This window comes from Gobius niger (genome assembly GCF_951799975.1).
Source record: "Gobius niger genome assembly, chromosome: 13".
In the NCBI taxonomy this organism is placed as follows: Eukaryota; Metazoa; Chordata; class Actinopteri; order Gobiiformes; family Gobiidae; genus Gobius; species Gobius niger.
Window position 1 is genome coordinate 8,919,647 of NC_136864.1, and position 16,510 is coordinate 8,936,156.

At 41.5% G+C, this 16,510-nt stretch overlaps 1 protein-coding gene across 1 annotated transcript in view; it reads left to right on the forward strand.

The window, feature by feature from the left end:
* The window catches only part of LOC306972861 (retinal-specific phospholipid-transporting ATPase ABCA4-like), a gene marked incomplete at its 5' end in the record, with an annotated part of 73,491 nt that overhangs the window by 21,685 nt on the left and 35,296 nt on the right, over positions 1-16,510 (forward strand). The window contains 6 exons of the mRNA XM_079569568.1: positions 4,553-4,758; positions 8,863-9,039; positions 9,128-9,350; positions 12,489-12,710; positions 13,774-13,978; positions 15,078-15,170. Coding sequence (XP_079425694.1) covers positions 4,553-4,758; positions 8,863-9,039; positions 9,128-9,350; positions 12,489-12,710; positions 13,774-13,978; positions 15,078-15,170 — 1,126 coding nt within the window. The remainder of the gene's footprint in view (positions 1-4,552; positions 4,759-8,862; positions 9,040-9,127; positions 9,351-12,488; positions 12,711-13,773; positions 13,979-15,077; positions 15,171-16,510) is intronic.

Here is a 16,510-nt window from a genome sequence, read left to right on the forward strand (position 1 = left end):
CTACAAATCAGATATGGCAACATGTGGAGGACGACCCCATGATTTTGAAGAGGTTTTTAATGCAGGCTACTAGTTACCATAGACATGCGCTAGCCTAGCACTAGCCTAGCACCACTAAACTCTTCAAATATAAAGACTGCATGAATGAAAAAAAAATCTCCAGAAATCAACAACACTCTGGATAAAGAGGAAATGAGGCCTTATGTAAAAAATCCTGAATTATCCCTTTAAGAAAAAAAAAGGGAAAATTTGCTTCCTGCATTCCCTTTGCTCTCCTCTTACATTAACATCGCATGCAGTTTTGGAACAAGCTTGGTTATTCCAAAGCACAAGGTTATAATATCAAAAACAAACATAAAAACACGGCAGGTTTTGTTTTTATGTTTATTATTGATTCATACGTTTTCAGACATGTTCTGAAAGTGCAAATCTAATCACAAGAAGAATTCAAGGTAAAAGCTCTTTAAATCTGTATTCAATAATAAAGCACAAGGTTTCCTGCAGTTGAGCCTTGATACGATGAAACACATAAATACAATAAAAGCAAAATGATCTTCTTTACAGACAGAAAGTGCTCTATTGCCCCTAAAGCCTCCACCTAAACCATGTCCAATGTTGCTATTCACTTAACTGTACAACACTCACTGAACTACAGACAAACCGTATACATCGCCCTATTCATTCTTGCCGCCCCATACATTGCTTTTTCTTCAGAGAAAGAAGATATTTTGAACCGGAGAAGTGACGACCGTAGCATTGACCCCGAGAGGAGCGGGGCTTTTCTATGGGCCCACGCTGTGTCTAATCGAGTAAATCACTAGGGTTTGTTTGAAAATTCTTGAAGACAAAGGAGGGATTAAGATGCTAATGGGGTTGCGATATGATGAAGCACAGGAGTTTTGCACATTTGATGAAAACTTTAGGAATCTGATAGAATAGATGACAGAATGGTGACACTTTAAAGCAGTACTAACTAACGTGTTACCTAAATAAATCCTTTTCGTAGTCCCTGTGGGGGTAATACAAGTGTTTATGGGATGATTGGAGGGTCTTTCACCTCCCCCTGGTGTCTCTGGCCAAAAAAACATGTTTGCAACTTGACTGCCACCGGACCGGAGCAACCAATACACACTAATAGAATCATGAAGAAGAAGCTAGCATGCTAACGGGCAAAGCTAACTGCGGGCTAGCGTCACTTTAAACAGTATTTACAGCCAAGTTTGAGAGAAAAAAATTATATCCATTGTATAATTGGATGTACAATATCCCCCTCTCCCTTCGCTTTTCCTGTCAGCGTAGTATTTACTCTCCAAGACAATGAATATGTTAAAAAATCGTAACTTGCTACGACACCTGCAGTTGCACTTATGGCCTCTAGGGGCAAGAGTTATTTAGTACTGCTTTAAAGACTGGTGAAAGCACTCCAGATTTGAGAATTTGACTCTGAAGTAGCATTTGATCGCAATCGTTTCAACTTCAAATGAATTCAATAAAAGTGAGATTCCTGTGGTTGGTGAAGGGCAGAACTTTACCTTTCTTTTCCCCCCCTCTTATTTATTTAGCTAATAACTTAAACACACGGTAAAAGCCTGAAATATGGTGGACTCATCTGCCCTCCGTAATCCCCCATGCGTCACACACACACACAACAACAGTCCAGCTCGCCAAGGCGCTCCGTCTCCTCTCCACTTCATCAAAGGCCTCACAATGGTGCGCGAGGAGGCCTGACAGGCGGCTTGTTCTCCCCACCTTTCAGCCCACTGCTCCGGGACGCGCCTGTGCACGGCTCCCTTTAGTGGAGCTAAGTGGCCCTCTGTGTTTCAAAGGGCCCTGGCTGCGAGCGGAGCCGAAGACTGATGCTCCTGTCTGCGCAGAGGACAAAAAACAGGCAGTTCTGGGAACGCGGGCCTTTGGTAAAGAGTGAACTGGGGAAAACAGTGGAGACTCTCAATGTGAAAAGCTCTGGCTAATGAGAAGCATAACGAATTAACTAACTAGGAGCATGTAAAAATAAAAGATCTCAGTTGACTGCAAACTTTCTCTTTATTTTCAGGTGTCTGTGTTTTTAGTTTCAGTTCGATACCAGGACTAATATCATGTTGTCGATCCATTACTTCTGCATCTGCTAAAACTAAATCAAAACAGTGTTCTGGAAAATGAGTTGCATGCTGTTTTTAAATGACAATAATATGATTTTAAACGTTTCTGAAACCAGATCGATGATCATTGGCAGCGATCCTCATTTGAGGTTTACAATAGAAGGCTCAAGTTAACCACATTAAATTGCTGGGTGTTACAGTGGATCACCATTCATCACCATACAGACCATGTAATTAGGAATATGGGTAGAGTCATTGCTTCGCAGGTACTCCTCTTTTCTTACTAACAGGTGGTACAATCCCTTGTTTTGTCTCACCAGGAATACTGCTCTATTATTTGGTCTGACTGGCTTCAGATAGTTCAAAATAAGGCTGCTCGCCTCGCACTGAAGTGTCCTTACTCTACCAGGATCACTGTCATGCACCAGTCCTTGTCTTGGCCGCTGCTTCAAAATAAATTACAGTATGATTTTAAAGCAATATATTTCAAGTAATAGTTTTAAAGAACGTTGCAGTAACAGGCAAACCATTACAGTCTTTGATAAGATTGAACATGTGGTGCAGACACATTCATATCACAATCGGAGTGCAAATCTGGCCCTTGCTTGGCACATTTTATGACAAAGTCTGTCCTGTTTAGATCCATCCACCTCTGGAATGATCTAAAGAGCTACGGGAGGTGAAATCATGGTAGCAGAGGTTGTGTTGTACTTGTAAATGGAAATGCTGCATAAATCTGTTTAATACAAAAAGTAATGAAACAAGCAGAAATGTATTGGTATCTATCTCTACTTAACATGCCTCCCACAACCCTCATACTTTAACGTAACATTATCATTGTCGTTCCTTGTAATCCGTGAAGCTCCTTCATGTTTTTAAAGTCCGTACACCTTTCATTCTATTTCTGACTACGACTGGAACGTGACCTTTTTTCTGACATTTGGATTTGGCTCGGTCCCTGCCACACAATGTACTGTAGTACCAGCTGTGATGTGTTGTGTCCTGTGAGAACAAATGGGATCTACACCTAATCCTTTAAACAGAGTCCACGCGCAGTGACTCATGCCATTGTTTTCTCCGAGCAGCACTTCTGTTGCATTGAACTTATATATTCTTGCATAACTCTGCTCTTAAACCACTGGATGTCGCCCAAGACACAAAAGAAACCACACATATTAATATTTCTTTGGCCACAGTCAACAGTTTTAGATTGCGGCATTTGAAGAGTAATATTCAACCTTGCCTCATCTGTCTGCAATGTTCATCCATTTGCTTACATAAAGGTCCATTAAAAATAAAATAAATGCTGTATTCTTACTATATCCCAGGGGTTTGCAACCTTTTATACGAGAGAGGCAATTCTTTCCCCAAAATTCTAAATACTTAGGTGTAATTCTGCTGTTTGTTGTGAATGTGAAGACTTAACCAGGGCTTAAAGGGACTATGCAGAGTTTAATAATGTTAAAACAAAGTATTTTCTTCCCTTTACATCAGGGGTAGGCAAGTTTTCCTGGCGGAGGGCCGAAGCTGCTGATTATTAGCCCAAAGTAAAGCACAACACTAGAAAAAAATTAGATAAATGATTTAAAATTGCTTGAATTAAAGTTCTTCTATGTTGAATTTGAGTCGGTTTGACCTAATCCAAGATACAAATGCTAGAGCCAATGGAACAAGAATAAAACCCACTTGAAATCAGACAAATAATTGTTTTTCACTTGAAATGATACAAAATTATCTGAATTAAGAGAATAACTACTACTAAAGGTTCTATCTCATCTAAGACCAGACCAAATCTACTCAAGCCTTAGATTTAATCTCTTAATTCAAGTAGATTTATGTAATTTCTTCCTTAAAACGATTATTATTTTTCCAGTGCACTTCTTTCTTGACAGTATTTCTACCTTTTTTTCTCCCATTTAACTCTAATAATGTTAAAAGTACTCTTTGATGTGTGTAATAATGTTCCTCAAAATCATCTCGAGGGCCAGAGGTACTGTGCTGGAGGGCTGGATTTGGCCCCCGGGCCTGACGTTGCCTACCCCTGCCCTACATGTTCCAGCCATGTCCCAATGTGTAGAATGAGCTCAGACCTGTTCACCACAACTGCCTCTAAAATCCTGCGCTGTCACTCAAAATTCGGGTCCGAAGTGCCGTCATGCACGAGCTTAATATAGAAGCTGCAGTTACGCATAAGACCTGAGGTGGCAGTAGTGAGCATAAAATGACTAATTTGCATCTAGCTCCTTTAAACTAATGTAATGAGGACTGACTCCAGATTTGACCAGGACTGAACCATGTCCACACCAGGAATTAACCAGTCCCGGGCTTGTCCTTTGCTTTACTTCCATAAGAAATGCAAAGATCTGCCTCTGTAAGGCCCTAAGACCGCACCACGGGTTGCAGATTCCTGGCCTTTCCTAACCACTGTGTCGCTTCTTTCCTCTTCCCCGTAGTGCATCAGCCTGGATAAGTTCGTCCCGCACACCGACGAGTCCCAGATGATCCACCAGGCGCTGTACCTTCTGGAGGAGAACAAGTACTGGGCGGGTCTGGTCTTCATGGACATGTTCACCTGGACCACCACTGTCCCGCCTCACGTCAAATACAAGATCAGAATGGACATCGACGCAGTGGAGAGGACCAACAAGATCAAAGACAGGTGCGAGTCCGTGAAGTTGAGAATGGTAGAAACTGAGAAAGAAGGGGAGTAATGTGCCAAGAATTGTGTTAGCCATATAAGAAATACATCATCCTTGAAATAAATCTGTTGTATTCAGAGTTTATAGATTAATACGGAGGTCGTTGTTTAATTAACAATCTTTTTACATTTTAAATTCCATATTTGATTGATATTCATGAAATATCCGTGCCTTCCTGAGGAATCTTACATGTTGTCTGTTCAAGGTTTTAAAAGTCTTTATTATTGCATTAAAAAGGCAGGAAGGCTGTATAAAGATTTATCTATTTTGTATAAAGACAAATTGTATATTTTCACAAAAGAGTTAAAAAGTGGCGGCATTCATGTCGCGCCTTTGTCACTGTTGTGTGTTGAAAATACTTTTTCACCCAGTCCCTCATACATTTTTACAAGTATTAGAGCTCCAGTTCCGTGATTAGATCTGCTGTGTTTGAACCCTGTGTGAAAACACTGAAATCTAGGCTGTGAAACTAAATACATGTTTGTAGAGGCCCTAACAGCAGAGTTAGACCTGCAGTATAGACAGTGTATTTTGTTGTTTGCGGAGAAATCGTACAACCACTCGAATTGCAACATTTATTTCATTACAAGTGATTGTGCTGCTTTACCAAGCACTGTATTTTCCGGAATACAAGTGGCATTTTTTTCCTAGTTTGGCAGGTGCGTCTTTTCTCCGGAGAGAGTTATATGCGATTTTTTTTTTTTTTTTTTTCTAATTCAAATGTATAATTTCACATGCTGCTGGAGGACACTGCAGGCTAATCGACCAGGAGAAAGAAAGTTTGGAATGAGCGAGAAAGCGGAGGTTACTCTTGCCCCAAAGAAGAAAACAAATGAGAGCTTGAAAAACGTGCTGCCGGGAGAGGCTTGTCAACGGTGCAGTTACGCCTCCGTGATTGTTCAGAAGTGACACCGAGGATGTAGATTTCAATGGATTTAGTGATTTGGAGTTTGCCTGGCTCTGCCATGCTCTTCCCTGTCCACGCAGGGAATTAGTCCGGACACGGAGCAATTGTAGCAGTTTGAACGGGCGGGCCTAACGCGCACAGATTGTCAGTGAAATAAAGCAACTAGCAATTAGCGGACGTGACGACAGCAGTAGTCCAATTAAAAAAATATGAATATAAACTCACGCGGAGAATGCCTGGCAAAATCATCGACTACTTCATCCATGATTAGTTTTGGCTAATGTTAATTGAACTAACAACATAGTGGTGCAGCGAGTGACGTAACCTTGTCATTTCTCTGTGACGGTCGTGATTGGTTCGGCTAGGCCTTAGCCGCCAATCAGCAACTTGTTTACCGTGTGTGGCCAGACCCACCTTCTTTCGCGCAGAAAGAGGTGGGTGTGGTTTATCAGGCTAATTTGGAGTGAGATCGTTTTTTTTCTTCTTTAAGCTATAGTTATCTGAACTGTTTATTTGACATTGACATACCAGACGCCTATTTAGTTGTTGTTTAGCTTCATGTAGCTAACCATCAATGTGTTGCGTTAGCATACCGTACCCCTATTCAGCCTGTTGTTTTTTTCTTCATTTGGCATTTTCTTGGCTAGAGGCTCTTATACTCCGACTGCGACTTATAGTCCGAAAAATACGATATTTATTTTTTGTTTTGTTCCTAGGATAGACTGTTGAATAGCGATGGACTTAAATGAGTGTGGGTTCCCCAAAGCGTTCGGGCTAACTGAAGCTTGTTCATGCTAGAAGTTTTTGGAGCCAGCTCTTATGTTTAGAATAGGTTGAAAATAAAAATGAGGATAGCAAAATGAACGTGCGTTAAGACAAACATGTAGCGCTCAGACTGACAAGCTTGAGTCCAATAATGACTTAAAGAGGGGCAAAAAAGTTTTGTCGCAGGGAACTTCTGAAGCCGTCCTCATTTCAGTCTTCAGCAGTGCACAGTCATGTCCATGTTTTTCACAGTCTATGTTTCGTAGCGTTGTTTGTTTGTCATCCTTCCCAATTATCATGATTTATTACGCATTGTTCAGCTTTTTCCTGCCATTTCACCAACCCCATGATTGTCACCCTTTCATAATCTTTTTTCAAACATATACAGCACCTCCTGATGTCGGCAGAGACATCCACCATAAACAGTAATCCTATAGCTTTACATTATATGGGCTTTAATGAGGCTGTTTTCTGCTTTTCACTGAAGCTCTCCACCTGCTCTCGCTGCGTTCATTATGCCCTTTATAGCCTCTCGCTGGCTCTATGCATCAATACGGCGCCTTTTATAAACACATCCACTGTTGCTTTTTCCTGTGTCTTTGATCTCGCATTCATAAACAGTGTACGTGTCAATAGGCCCCGAAGGCTGAACATTGAACGAACGCTTTGAAATGTCTACACAGAGCGCAGCGGGAGGGCTGGCTTCTGCTCAGTTCAATAATAAGCTTGTAAAAGGGTTAATTCTCTCTCAAGGAAAGCTCAGAATGTATGTGTGTGTGTGTGTGTGTGGCATAACTGACTTTGATGATTTATTGAAAAGCTATCGATGCTATAACTCCTACAGAAGCGTTTCTATTTGGTGAAGTTATGCATGTTCTCCCGGTGCTCCAGGGTCCCCCTTTAGAGCCATACCGCCTTTGCTCTGCCTGATCCCGTCAGATCTTTGAAGCTAAGCAGGGAAGGGCCTGATTGGTACTGTCTGTATGTCTGTACTGCATTTGATTTTCGAATTTGGCGCCACTATTGGAGTAGGCGTGAAAACTGATCAGTCTGTTGCCCCTGTGGGAAATAAAAGCCCCCAGTCTCGCTCACGCCCCGTAGCGAGTTGGAGTTGTAATAGCGAGCAAGTGTTTACATCGATGTTCAGGTTTCTGAATTGTTAGCACATTATTTGTTAGGATTGTTTGGCATAGCTTTTTGTATTATAGATAATTTTATAGTGTTAGTAGTGTCTTTGAGTGTCCAGAAAAGCGCTAAATAAAACCAATGCATTACAATTATTATTATTAGTATTACTAACCCAAAACATGCATAATAGTCGAATTCTCAAGACCCTACCTTTCAGTCTGGCTCAACAGCTGACCAGATATAGGTCTGCACTGTGGCGACCCATTGCTTCTGACCGCTTGGCCTGGAGGCACTTCAGAGACAATAAAGTACACCTTACTTAAAGGGACTATACAGAGTTTAAAGATGTTAAAACTCTCCCCCTACATGTTCCAGCCATGTCCTGCCTCTAAAATCCTGCACTGTCACTCAAAAAGTTGTTACTTCTGGTCTGAAGTGCCGTCATGCATGAGCTTAATATAGAGACTGCAGTTACACGTATGACCTGAGGGGCAGTAATGAGCATAAAATGACCAACATGTATCTAGTCTTTAAATTTACTGATTCTTCTCAGAAGCTGTGATTTGGAAAATTAGTTTTGCGTGTAGTTATTTTGTTTGTAGTGCTGTCATTTCTTCAATGATTAAGAACAATGTTTCTCAACTAGTGGGTTGAGACCCAAAAGTGGGTTGTGAGCTTTCCCCAGTTTTTTTACATGATTTCAGCTTTTTAGGCCAATTAAAGTCTTATTAAACATTCATTTGTAGGGGAAAAAAAAATATTTTACATAATGTGTGACAAATGCAATTATGTTTTGGGTCACGACTTGTGATTTTATGTTGATGGTGGGTTCTGGGCCGGCATGGACCAGTTGAGAACCACCGATTAAGACGCTTCCACTATTCACCTCCAACCTGTGTGAAGAACGAATGAGCAAAATCCAAAACTAAGTGCTGTCGCTAATTGGCTCTAAACCTGTCAATTCTAAAGTCCCATGATGATTGACCAAAGCTGAGATTGCAATTTCAATTTAACCACAACTATAAACTGTATATTTACCTTGTTTTTCCTGAATTTATATCTGTCCTCTGCACTTGACCCATCCAGTGCTTCTGGACAACCAAAACAAATGTTAAGAACATGCCAATCTACACTGTAAACCCAGGAAAAGAATACAGTAGATTGACAACATGTCTAGCCACTCAGTCATTGTGCTGCTCATTAGTGCATCCACCGTGTGCTGTCATTGTCTATTTTTTATTCTCTGTGTATTTTCCCTGTGCAGATACTGGGACCCGGGCCCCAGAGCGGACCCCTTGGAGGACCAGCGTTACATCTGGGGCGGCTTCGCGTACCTCCAGGACATGATCGAGCACGGCATCATCAAACTCCACACTGGGAACGACTGGCCGCTGGGCGTCTACGTGCAGCAGATGCCCTACCCCTGCTACGTGGACGACGTGTGAGTAAAGTCCTAGAGGGGGTAGTTCAAATCATACTTCAGAGACATGATAGTTGGAATTAAAGTCATTTCTCTTCACTCGCGACAGTTTCATGATCACCCTGAACCGCTGCTTCCCGATGTTCATGGTGCTGGCCTGGATCTACTCGGTGTCGATGACGGTGAAGAGCATCGTGCTGGAGAAGGAGCTGCGCCTGAAAGAGACGCTGAAGGCCATGGGCGTGGACAGCGGGGTGCTGTGGTACACGTGGTTCATAGACAGCTTCGTCATGATGACAGCCAGCACCGCCCTGCTCACTGCCATCATCATGGTGAGAGCGGAGAGGGGTTAGGCTCTTTTTGCACTTGTGACAGATATTTTGTGACTGATGGTGCCCTCCAGTGGGGAAGATTTGAACTAAAAACATTGCCCTTGTATTTTTGTTTTAGAGCCACAGCCAACTTTAATTGCTGTGTGTACGGGGCTGAACCTGGACTAAACTAGAGCTAAACCAGGACCTTTTTAAAATCACCTTTCACCTTTACATACCAGAGCCTCAAAACCATGTGCTTCTAAAACCGTAGGTCACAGGTGTCTTGCTCTGGAGTACTTTCCCCACCAAGAACCACCTAAATCAATATTTTTCAGTCCGAGAACCACAGGGCTGCACCATGACTGAAGTAGTTCCTAACCAGGCCCAGCCTATTAGGGGAATCTTATTTGTATGGGGCTTTTTTGGACATGAAGCAAGTCACAAGTGTTCGCCGACAAACCCTTCGACCACCATCAGCCACTCACTCACACACCACAGGAGGATAAAAACATCGCTTTAAATCAGCCATTTCCAAAGCCAGGGACGTTGCGGCCTTTTTATTGATCATGGAAATCCCTCAGGCCCCCCGACTTTACCATTATTTTGCTGCTAAAAAACATTTAAAAAGCAATTCGCAATGGCTGTTGGTTAAATGCTGATTTAAAGGGGCTATATGCAAGTTAGTCATTTTATACTCACTACTGCCACCTCAGGTCATACGTGTAACTGCACCTTCTATATTAAGCTCCTGCTTGATGGCACTTTGGACCCGAAGTAACACCTCTTTGAGTGACAGTGCAGATTTTAGAGGCAGTTGTGGTAAAAATGTCTGGGCTCATTCTACACGTTAGGACATTGTTGGAACATGTAAGGGGAGGAAAATACATAATTTTAAAATCTTTACCCTCTTAACTCCCACCAGAACATGTTTTCTCCAAATTCTCCAAATCTAAAAGCTTCTTCAAAACAGAGGCAAAAAATTAGAAGAAAATGATGATGTAAACGCAACAAAAAAAGCTAAAAAGTGACAAAAAAAAGCAACAAAAATGACAAAAATCCAGCAAAAAAAGACAAAAATCCAGCAGAAAAAAGACAAAAATCCAGCATAAAAGTGACAAAAAAGTGACAGAAACACATGAGGGAAATAAGACAATGGCAAAGAGGAGAGAATGGATTTGGTTTTGGCGGGTGATAAGAGGTTAAACTCCGTATCGTCCCTTTCACAGTAAATTGTTTTTCAGTGTGTCTGTGTCAGCTCCCAGTCGTCCAGGAGTTGTCCATCTTCAATGAAGGTTCTTGAGTCGTCTTCTGTACTCTGTAGTTGAAGTGTCCAACGTTTCGCCTCTCATCCAAAAGGCTTCGTCGGCGCACTAAAGTTTCAGCTCAGCCCGCAGACCTTTGGATGAGAGGCGAAACGTTCCACACTTCAGCTACAGAGCACAGAAGATGACTCGAGAACCTTCATTGAAGATTTTCAGTGTGTTGTCTTTTTTTTTCTTGGTAGACAAGCTTTAGGGGCCCTCATGCAGGACTCCACTTTGGGAGCCACAATAATTACTATATCGACTTATCGTTCAATAAATAACAGATAAACGATACATTTTTGGGTTTGATATTTATTGTCTGTACATTTATTGGCATTTCCCCCCTATTTTTTCTTTATAAAACTTTGATTTCTAGCTGAAGCAAATTAAGTTGCATTACATTCCATGTCTATTGCAGCTTGTGTAGTATTTTAGGATATGATGCTGCAGTTTAATGAAAGGTTTACAGTCATTTTTATGCCTGAGAGTTGACAGTATCCAGTATCGTGAGAGTCAATAATATCGTTTATCGCGATACTTTCCTGCCTCAATATATCAAACTTCATTTTGTTAGTGTGACAGGCCTGTGCTCGAGATTAAAGAAAGACTCAAACCCACAGTTTGAAAACCACTGCACCATCAGAAATACTTAAAGGCACTATACCTGATTTTTTTTCTAGTAGTGGAAAAAAAAAAAAGGTCCTCCTTTAGCATAAACTCAGACATTTGTGTGTCTAATTCTAAAGGATACATTTCATGAACTTACAGGCTCGCTTTCTACAATTTCTGTGAACGTGACCCTGCAAATGTGGTGTATAGTGTCTTATACAGGGCTTTTCCACCTGCATTAGGCACTCAAAGTGCTTTACAGCAAAGAACCACTCACCTATTCACACTCTCATTCATACAACAATGTGCGCAGACACTGGAGGCAGGGTGGGTAACGTGTCTTGTCGATTGACCCAATGGCAGTGTTCACCTGCAGGAGGCGGGGTTCGTCCTTGCTTGCTATAGATACAGACGGCATCTCGTCATAGAAGGGGGCGTGGCTTTGCCAAGGGGGAAAATAGAATCTTTAGAGAAACACAATTTTGCACTCTTTTCAGCCCTTTTTTGGTGGAATATGAATTTACTTATCACACATATATAAAGTCAGGTGTAAATCGGGCCGATATGGATATTTCTCACAGCACATTGTTCAGTAGAAGTGAAAAAACGGCAGTTGTAGCTCGCGCTAGCTAACCGTTAGCATTAGCCCGATGCTAACATGTAGCATCAAGTTAGCATTCGTTTTTTATGTATTTATGGGCTGTTGAACCGCTTTGCTCCTCTCCATGTCTTTGTTTTTTATTTAGTAGAAAACTATATTTATATTTCAGCATTTGTTGTAGTAGTTTTTGAATAATTAGAGAAAGTTTAGTTTTTTAGATTTTTGTTTTCCCCCCTTAACTGTTTTCAAAATGACCATACATGGGCGAATCCAGAGATGGCATCTGTATCTACAAAGCCCTGTGAAGAATTCAGATGCTGCAGATATGTTCGGATGGGTTTGGACCACACAAACAATTACATTTAGTGGTTTCCTTTTCAATTGTTTGTAATCACAAAATCAGGAACGGGGGCTTTAACCAAACAGCTTTAGCCAATTCATGACATCAGCTGTTTTCTTTAATCAGTATTACAGTATGTGATTTTAAACCTAAGGCTCTGCACAGACTGTCAAAGATACAAGACTTTAACTTAAAGGGATGAGGCTGTATTTTCAAAGATACAAGAACAGCCCATGAAGTTCAGTATTTTCCCTCCTCCTGTGTCAGGGTTGTAATGTGCTGTGTTTTCCCTCTTGTTTCAGGGCGGTAAGGTGCTGAACTACAGCAACCCTCTGCTGGTGTTCTTCTTCCTCCTCACCTTCACCGTGGCCACCATCATGCAGTGCTTCCTCCTCAGCGTGTTCTTCAACAAGGCCAACCTGGCGGCAGCCTGCAGCGGCATCATCTACTTCACGCTGTATCTGCCCCACGTGCTGTGCTTCGCCTGGCAGGACCGCATCACCAGGGACGTCAAGCTCGCCGCGGTACGGAGGAGTATTATTAGTTTGAATATGTAAGCCTTTGACATTTTTAAGTCTAGATCCACTCGTGTCTGTGCACTGGGCCTGATCCAAGGTTTCTAAATGCAAATGTAACATGTTCAAGCCCTAATTGAAAACTCACGCCTGTCAACAAAAGCTGAGCAGAACCGTGTTAGATCTGGTGTTTGTCACAATGAATTTTACAGATTAAGTAACTCTTTGCATGTTTGTTTTGATGCGACTCTTTCATTTTTATTGGCCGTGCACAGAACTTTGGGCAGCAATGGTTGTTGGCCATCACTTTGACTCATGATTAAACAACAGATGATCAACAAATTAGTAATGGATTAATCACAAATTGACTGCACAGGCCCTGATTGATAAATAAATAAATGAAATGTGAACAAATCCTTTAAATTAGACCATTTTATATAGGCCCAGAATAAATAATGAATATGATCATTACATTAAAGCAGCTTGTTTATCTTAATAAATCCTTTTCTTGGTCCCTCTGGGGGTAATACAAGTGTTAATGTGATGATTTATTTAAGCTAACAGGCTAACGGGCAAAGCTAACTGCGGGCTAGCGCCACTTAAACAGTATTTACAGGCAAGTTTGAGTGAAAGAAATGATCTCCATTGTGTAATTGGATGTACAATATCCCTCTCGCCCTTTGTCTTTTCTGTCAGCGTAGTATTTACTCTCACGGACAATTAATGGGTAAAAACAACATGCTACAACACCTGCTGTGGCGCTTATGGCCTCTAGGGGCAAGAGTTACTTAGTTCTGCTTTAAAATGAACTGAATGGTTGATTTTAAAAGTGATTAATCTGATTAAAGAAATATTGACTGACAGCACAAACTATTGTATGAAGCTGGCTCTAATCACGCTTGGACCAAAAGCTCAATTGCCGTTAAAACTAGGACGGAAGAGGACTAAAACAAGAATAAACCCGGGCTGAATCACTTTTAGCAAACCCGTAAATATCCCTCCCAATTCCTCGTTGTGTACATTTTCACGATGAAAGAATAATGAGGCTAATAACATCGATTTTGTTTCCCAGAGCCTGCTGTCTCCGGTGGCGTTTGGTTTTGGGACGGAGTACTTGTCCCGTTACGAGGAGCAGGGCCTGGGTCTGCAGTGGGACAACATCAGGACCAGCCCCTTAGAGAAGGACAGCTACTCCTTCCTCACCTCCATCCTCATGATGGTGTTCGACGCCGTGCTCTACGCTGTACTGGCCTGGTACCTGGACAGCGTCTTCCCAGGTAAATACTGTAACAAATCAGACTTCTCTAAAGGAAAACCAGGGGACATATCACATGGTTAAATTAAAAACACTGCTGGACTTGGGCGAGATACTTCATACATAATCACATTTCTAGCTTGTCTTCATACCTTTCTTCTGTTTCTTGTAACCGGAACTTAATTATAATTTGATCATTTTTTCCAAGCTCATTTGAATTGGCATTTCACTTCCACAAGGCATGAATTGATTGACACCTCTCCCTTATTTTTCCTTCAGGGAAATCACTAATGTGAGTTTTTGAGGATCTGTACTTTACTTGAGTTGTATTTGTGCTGAGAACTTTCAGCTTTTTCTGCTCCTCTGCATTTGAAAGATAAATATAAATCTTTCTAGTTTGAAGTCAATTTGTCCATGTGCTTTGTTCATTTTAAAAGCCCAATAATGCACACTCTGCGAACAGTAGGTGGCGCTGCGCAGATGTACTGTCAAAGCCACCGAAGTTTTGTCCCTGTTGTGTTGCCGTACAGAGTGGATTTCACGCTCAATTTTCATGCTGCAAAGTTATTTTTGCCAACACTTGTTTACCCTCCTAACCAAGTGTACTTTCTCCAGTTCGGCTTTACCCAAATCTCAAAGCTTCTCGAGCTTACAGCCGCCATTGCAACGCCTCATTTGAAAGCTAAGACGTACAAAACTGATCTAAACGGATCTCTTTCCTGGTCACTTTTTTGTCGCTTTTTATTGTCACATTCTTTTTTGATTCTCTTTTGCTGATTTTTTGTCGCTTTTTTATTGCGTTTTTGTCAGATCCTTTTTTTTCATTTTTGTTGCTTTTTTGTTTCTCTTTTTCTCTTTTTTTCGTTTCGTTTTCTCATTTTGTCGCTATTTTAGATCTGGGTAAAGCCAAACTGGAGTTTATGTGCTCGGTTCAGGTGGGGGTTAAGAGGTTAATCTGTTTTGCTTCTTACTTTAATTGGACTAATATTTGACCAGTAGTATCTGTACTTTTATTTACTTTAATAAGACTGAATTTCTGGCAGTAATGATGTCTCGTATTAAACTTTAGTGTCTTGTCATATCTCATGTTATACTAAACTTAATCCCATTTCCCCCCATAGGACAGTATGGAATCAGCCGCCCCTTCTACTTCCCATTCCAGCCTTCATATTGGTCAAGGCCCGCGCGGTCGTACTCTGAATCACCCCATCAAGGTTAGTTACTCAGCCTGTGCTCTCTCCGCCTGTCCTCCGCCGATCTGTGACCATATTTTCCGCATATTGCATTCTGAAAAGCGTGAGTGGGAGAAGCCTAACCTTGTCCTGTGGTTCAAAACTAATTGGTCTCACTCGCAGCTTTCAATTCCCCAATGTAGTTTCCTGGAAAGGTCGATATGACACATGTAACGAGACAAGGCCACACAAGAAATTCTGAGCGTGGAGGCAGCACGGAGGAGCTGTCGGGCAACGGTGACAAGATTCGTTTATTGCGAAAAGACACAGTTTACCTGCAAATACATGACAGCTAGTGCAGAAAGTTTCAGTCTTCAATCATATACAATGGATTTCAATTGGGGGGGGGGGGATCTGCACTTATTACATTACACTACACTTACTACACTTAACTGCACTTAAAACATTAAGAGTATACTGTACATTTTGCATGTTTTGAGGAAAATATGAAATAGAATATCCTTTGTTGCCCTTGATTCAGAAAGCAGGGTTTCTACGGGGCATTAAAAAGCTCAAGGGTCAGATATTGTGCTTGGTTACGCCCCCTCCCCCCTCTACAGGCTGTTCGACATTACATCGCCATTGGCCATGGGTGTTCGGGCCGTAAAAGACAACATGAAGGCCTTAAAATGATTATTTAAAGGGATATTTCAAGATTTTTGACATAGAGCCTCATAGTTATCCAGTGTGTATGTATTTTTTAATTCATGCAGTCCTTACGTTTCAAGAGATTAGTGGTGCTAGGCTAGTGCTAGGCTAGCGCATGACTATGGTTACTAGTAGCCTGCGTTAAAAACCTCTTCAAAATCATGGGGTCGTCCTCCAAACGTTGCCATATCTGATTTGTAGAAAGCTCCTTTGTGAATTCCATGTGTAGTAATGCGGCTGCAGGTAAACAAACTACTGTAAATCCGGTAACCGAGCAGATCACTCCGCCGCTGCGTAGCTACAACCAGGAAGCTGATGCTGCTCAAATATAAGTTATTTAAAATGCAAAATGGTTATTTTTCAAAAATGATTCAGTCGACACAGACATTTATATCGTTTGTCTGGGATTATAAGTGATTTGCCTCAGGTGCACTGTGCTTGGGTCAGACTGTTTTTGCAGGCTAAGTTACCATAGACATGCCCTAGCCTAGCAGTAGCCTAGCACCACTAAACTCTTCAAATATAAGGACTGCATGAACTAAAAAAATAAAATAAACTCAACAACACTCTGGATAACCAGGAAATGAGGCCCTATGTCAAAAATCCTGAAATATCCCTTTAAGGGTCAAATACAATTCAGTTGCAGTTTTGGCTGAAATTATGCATTTTTGCTC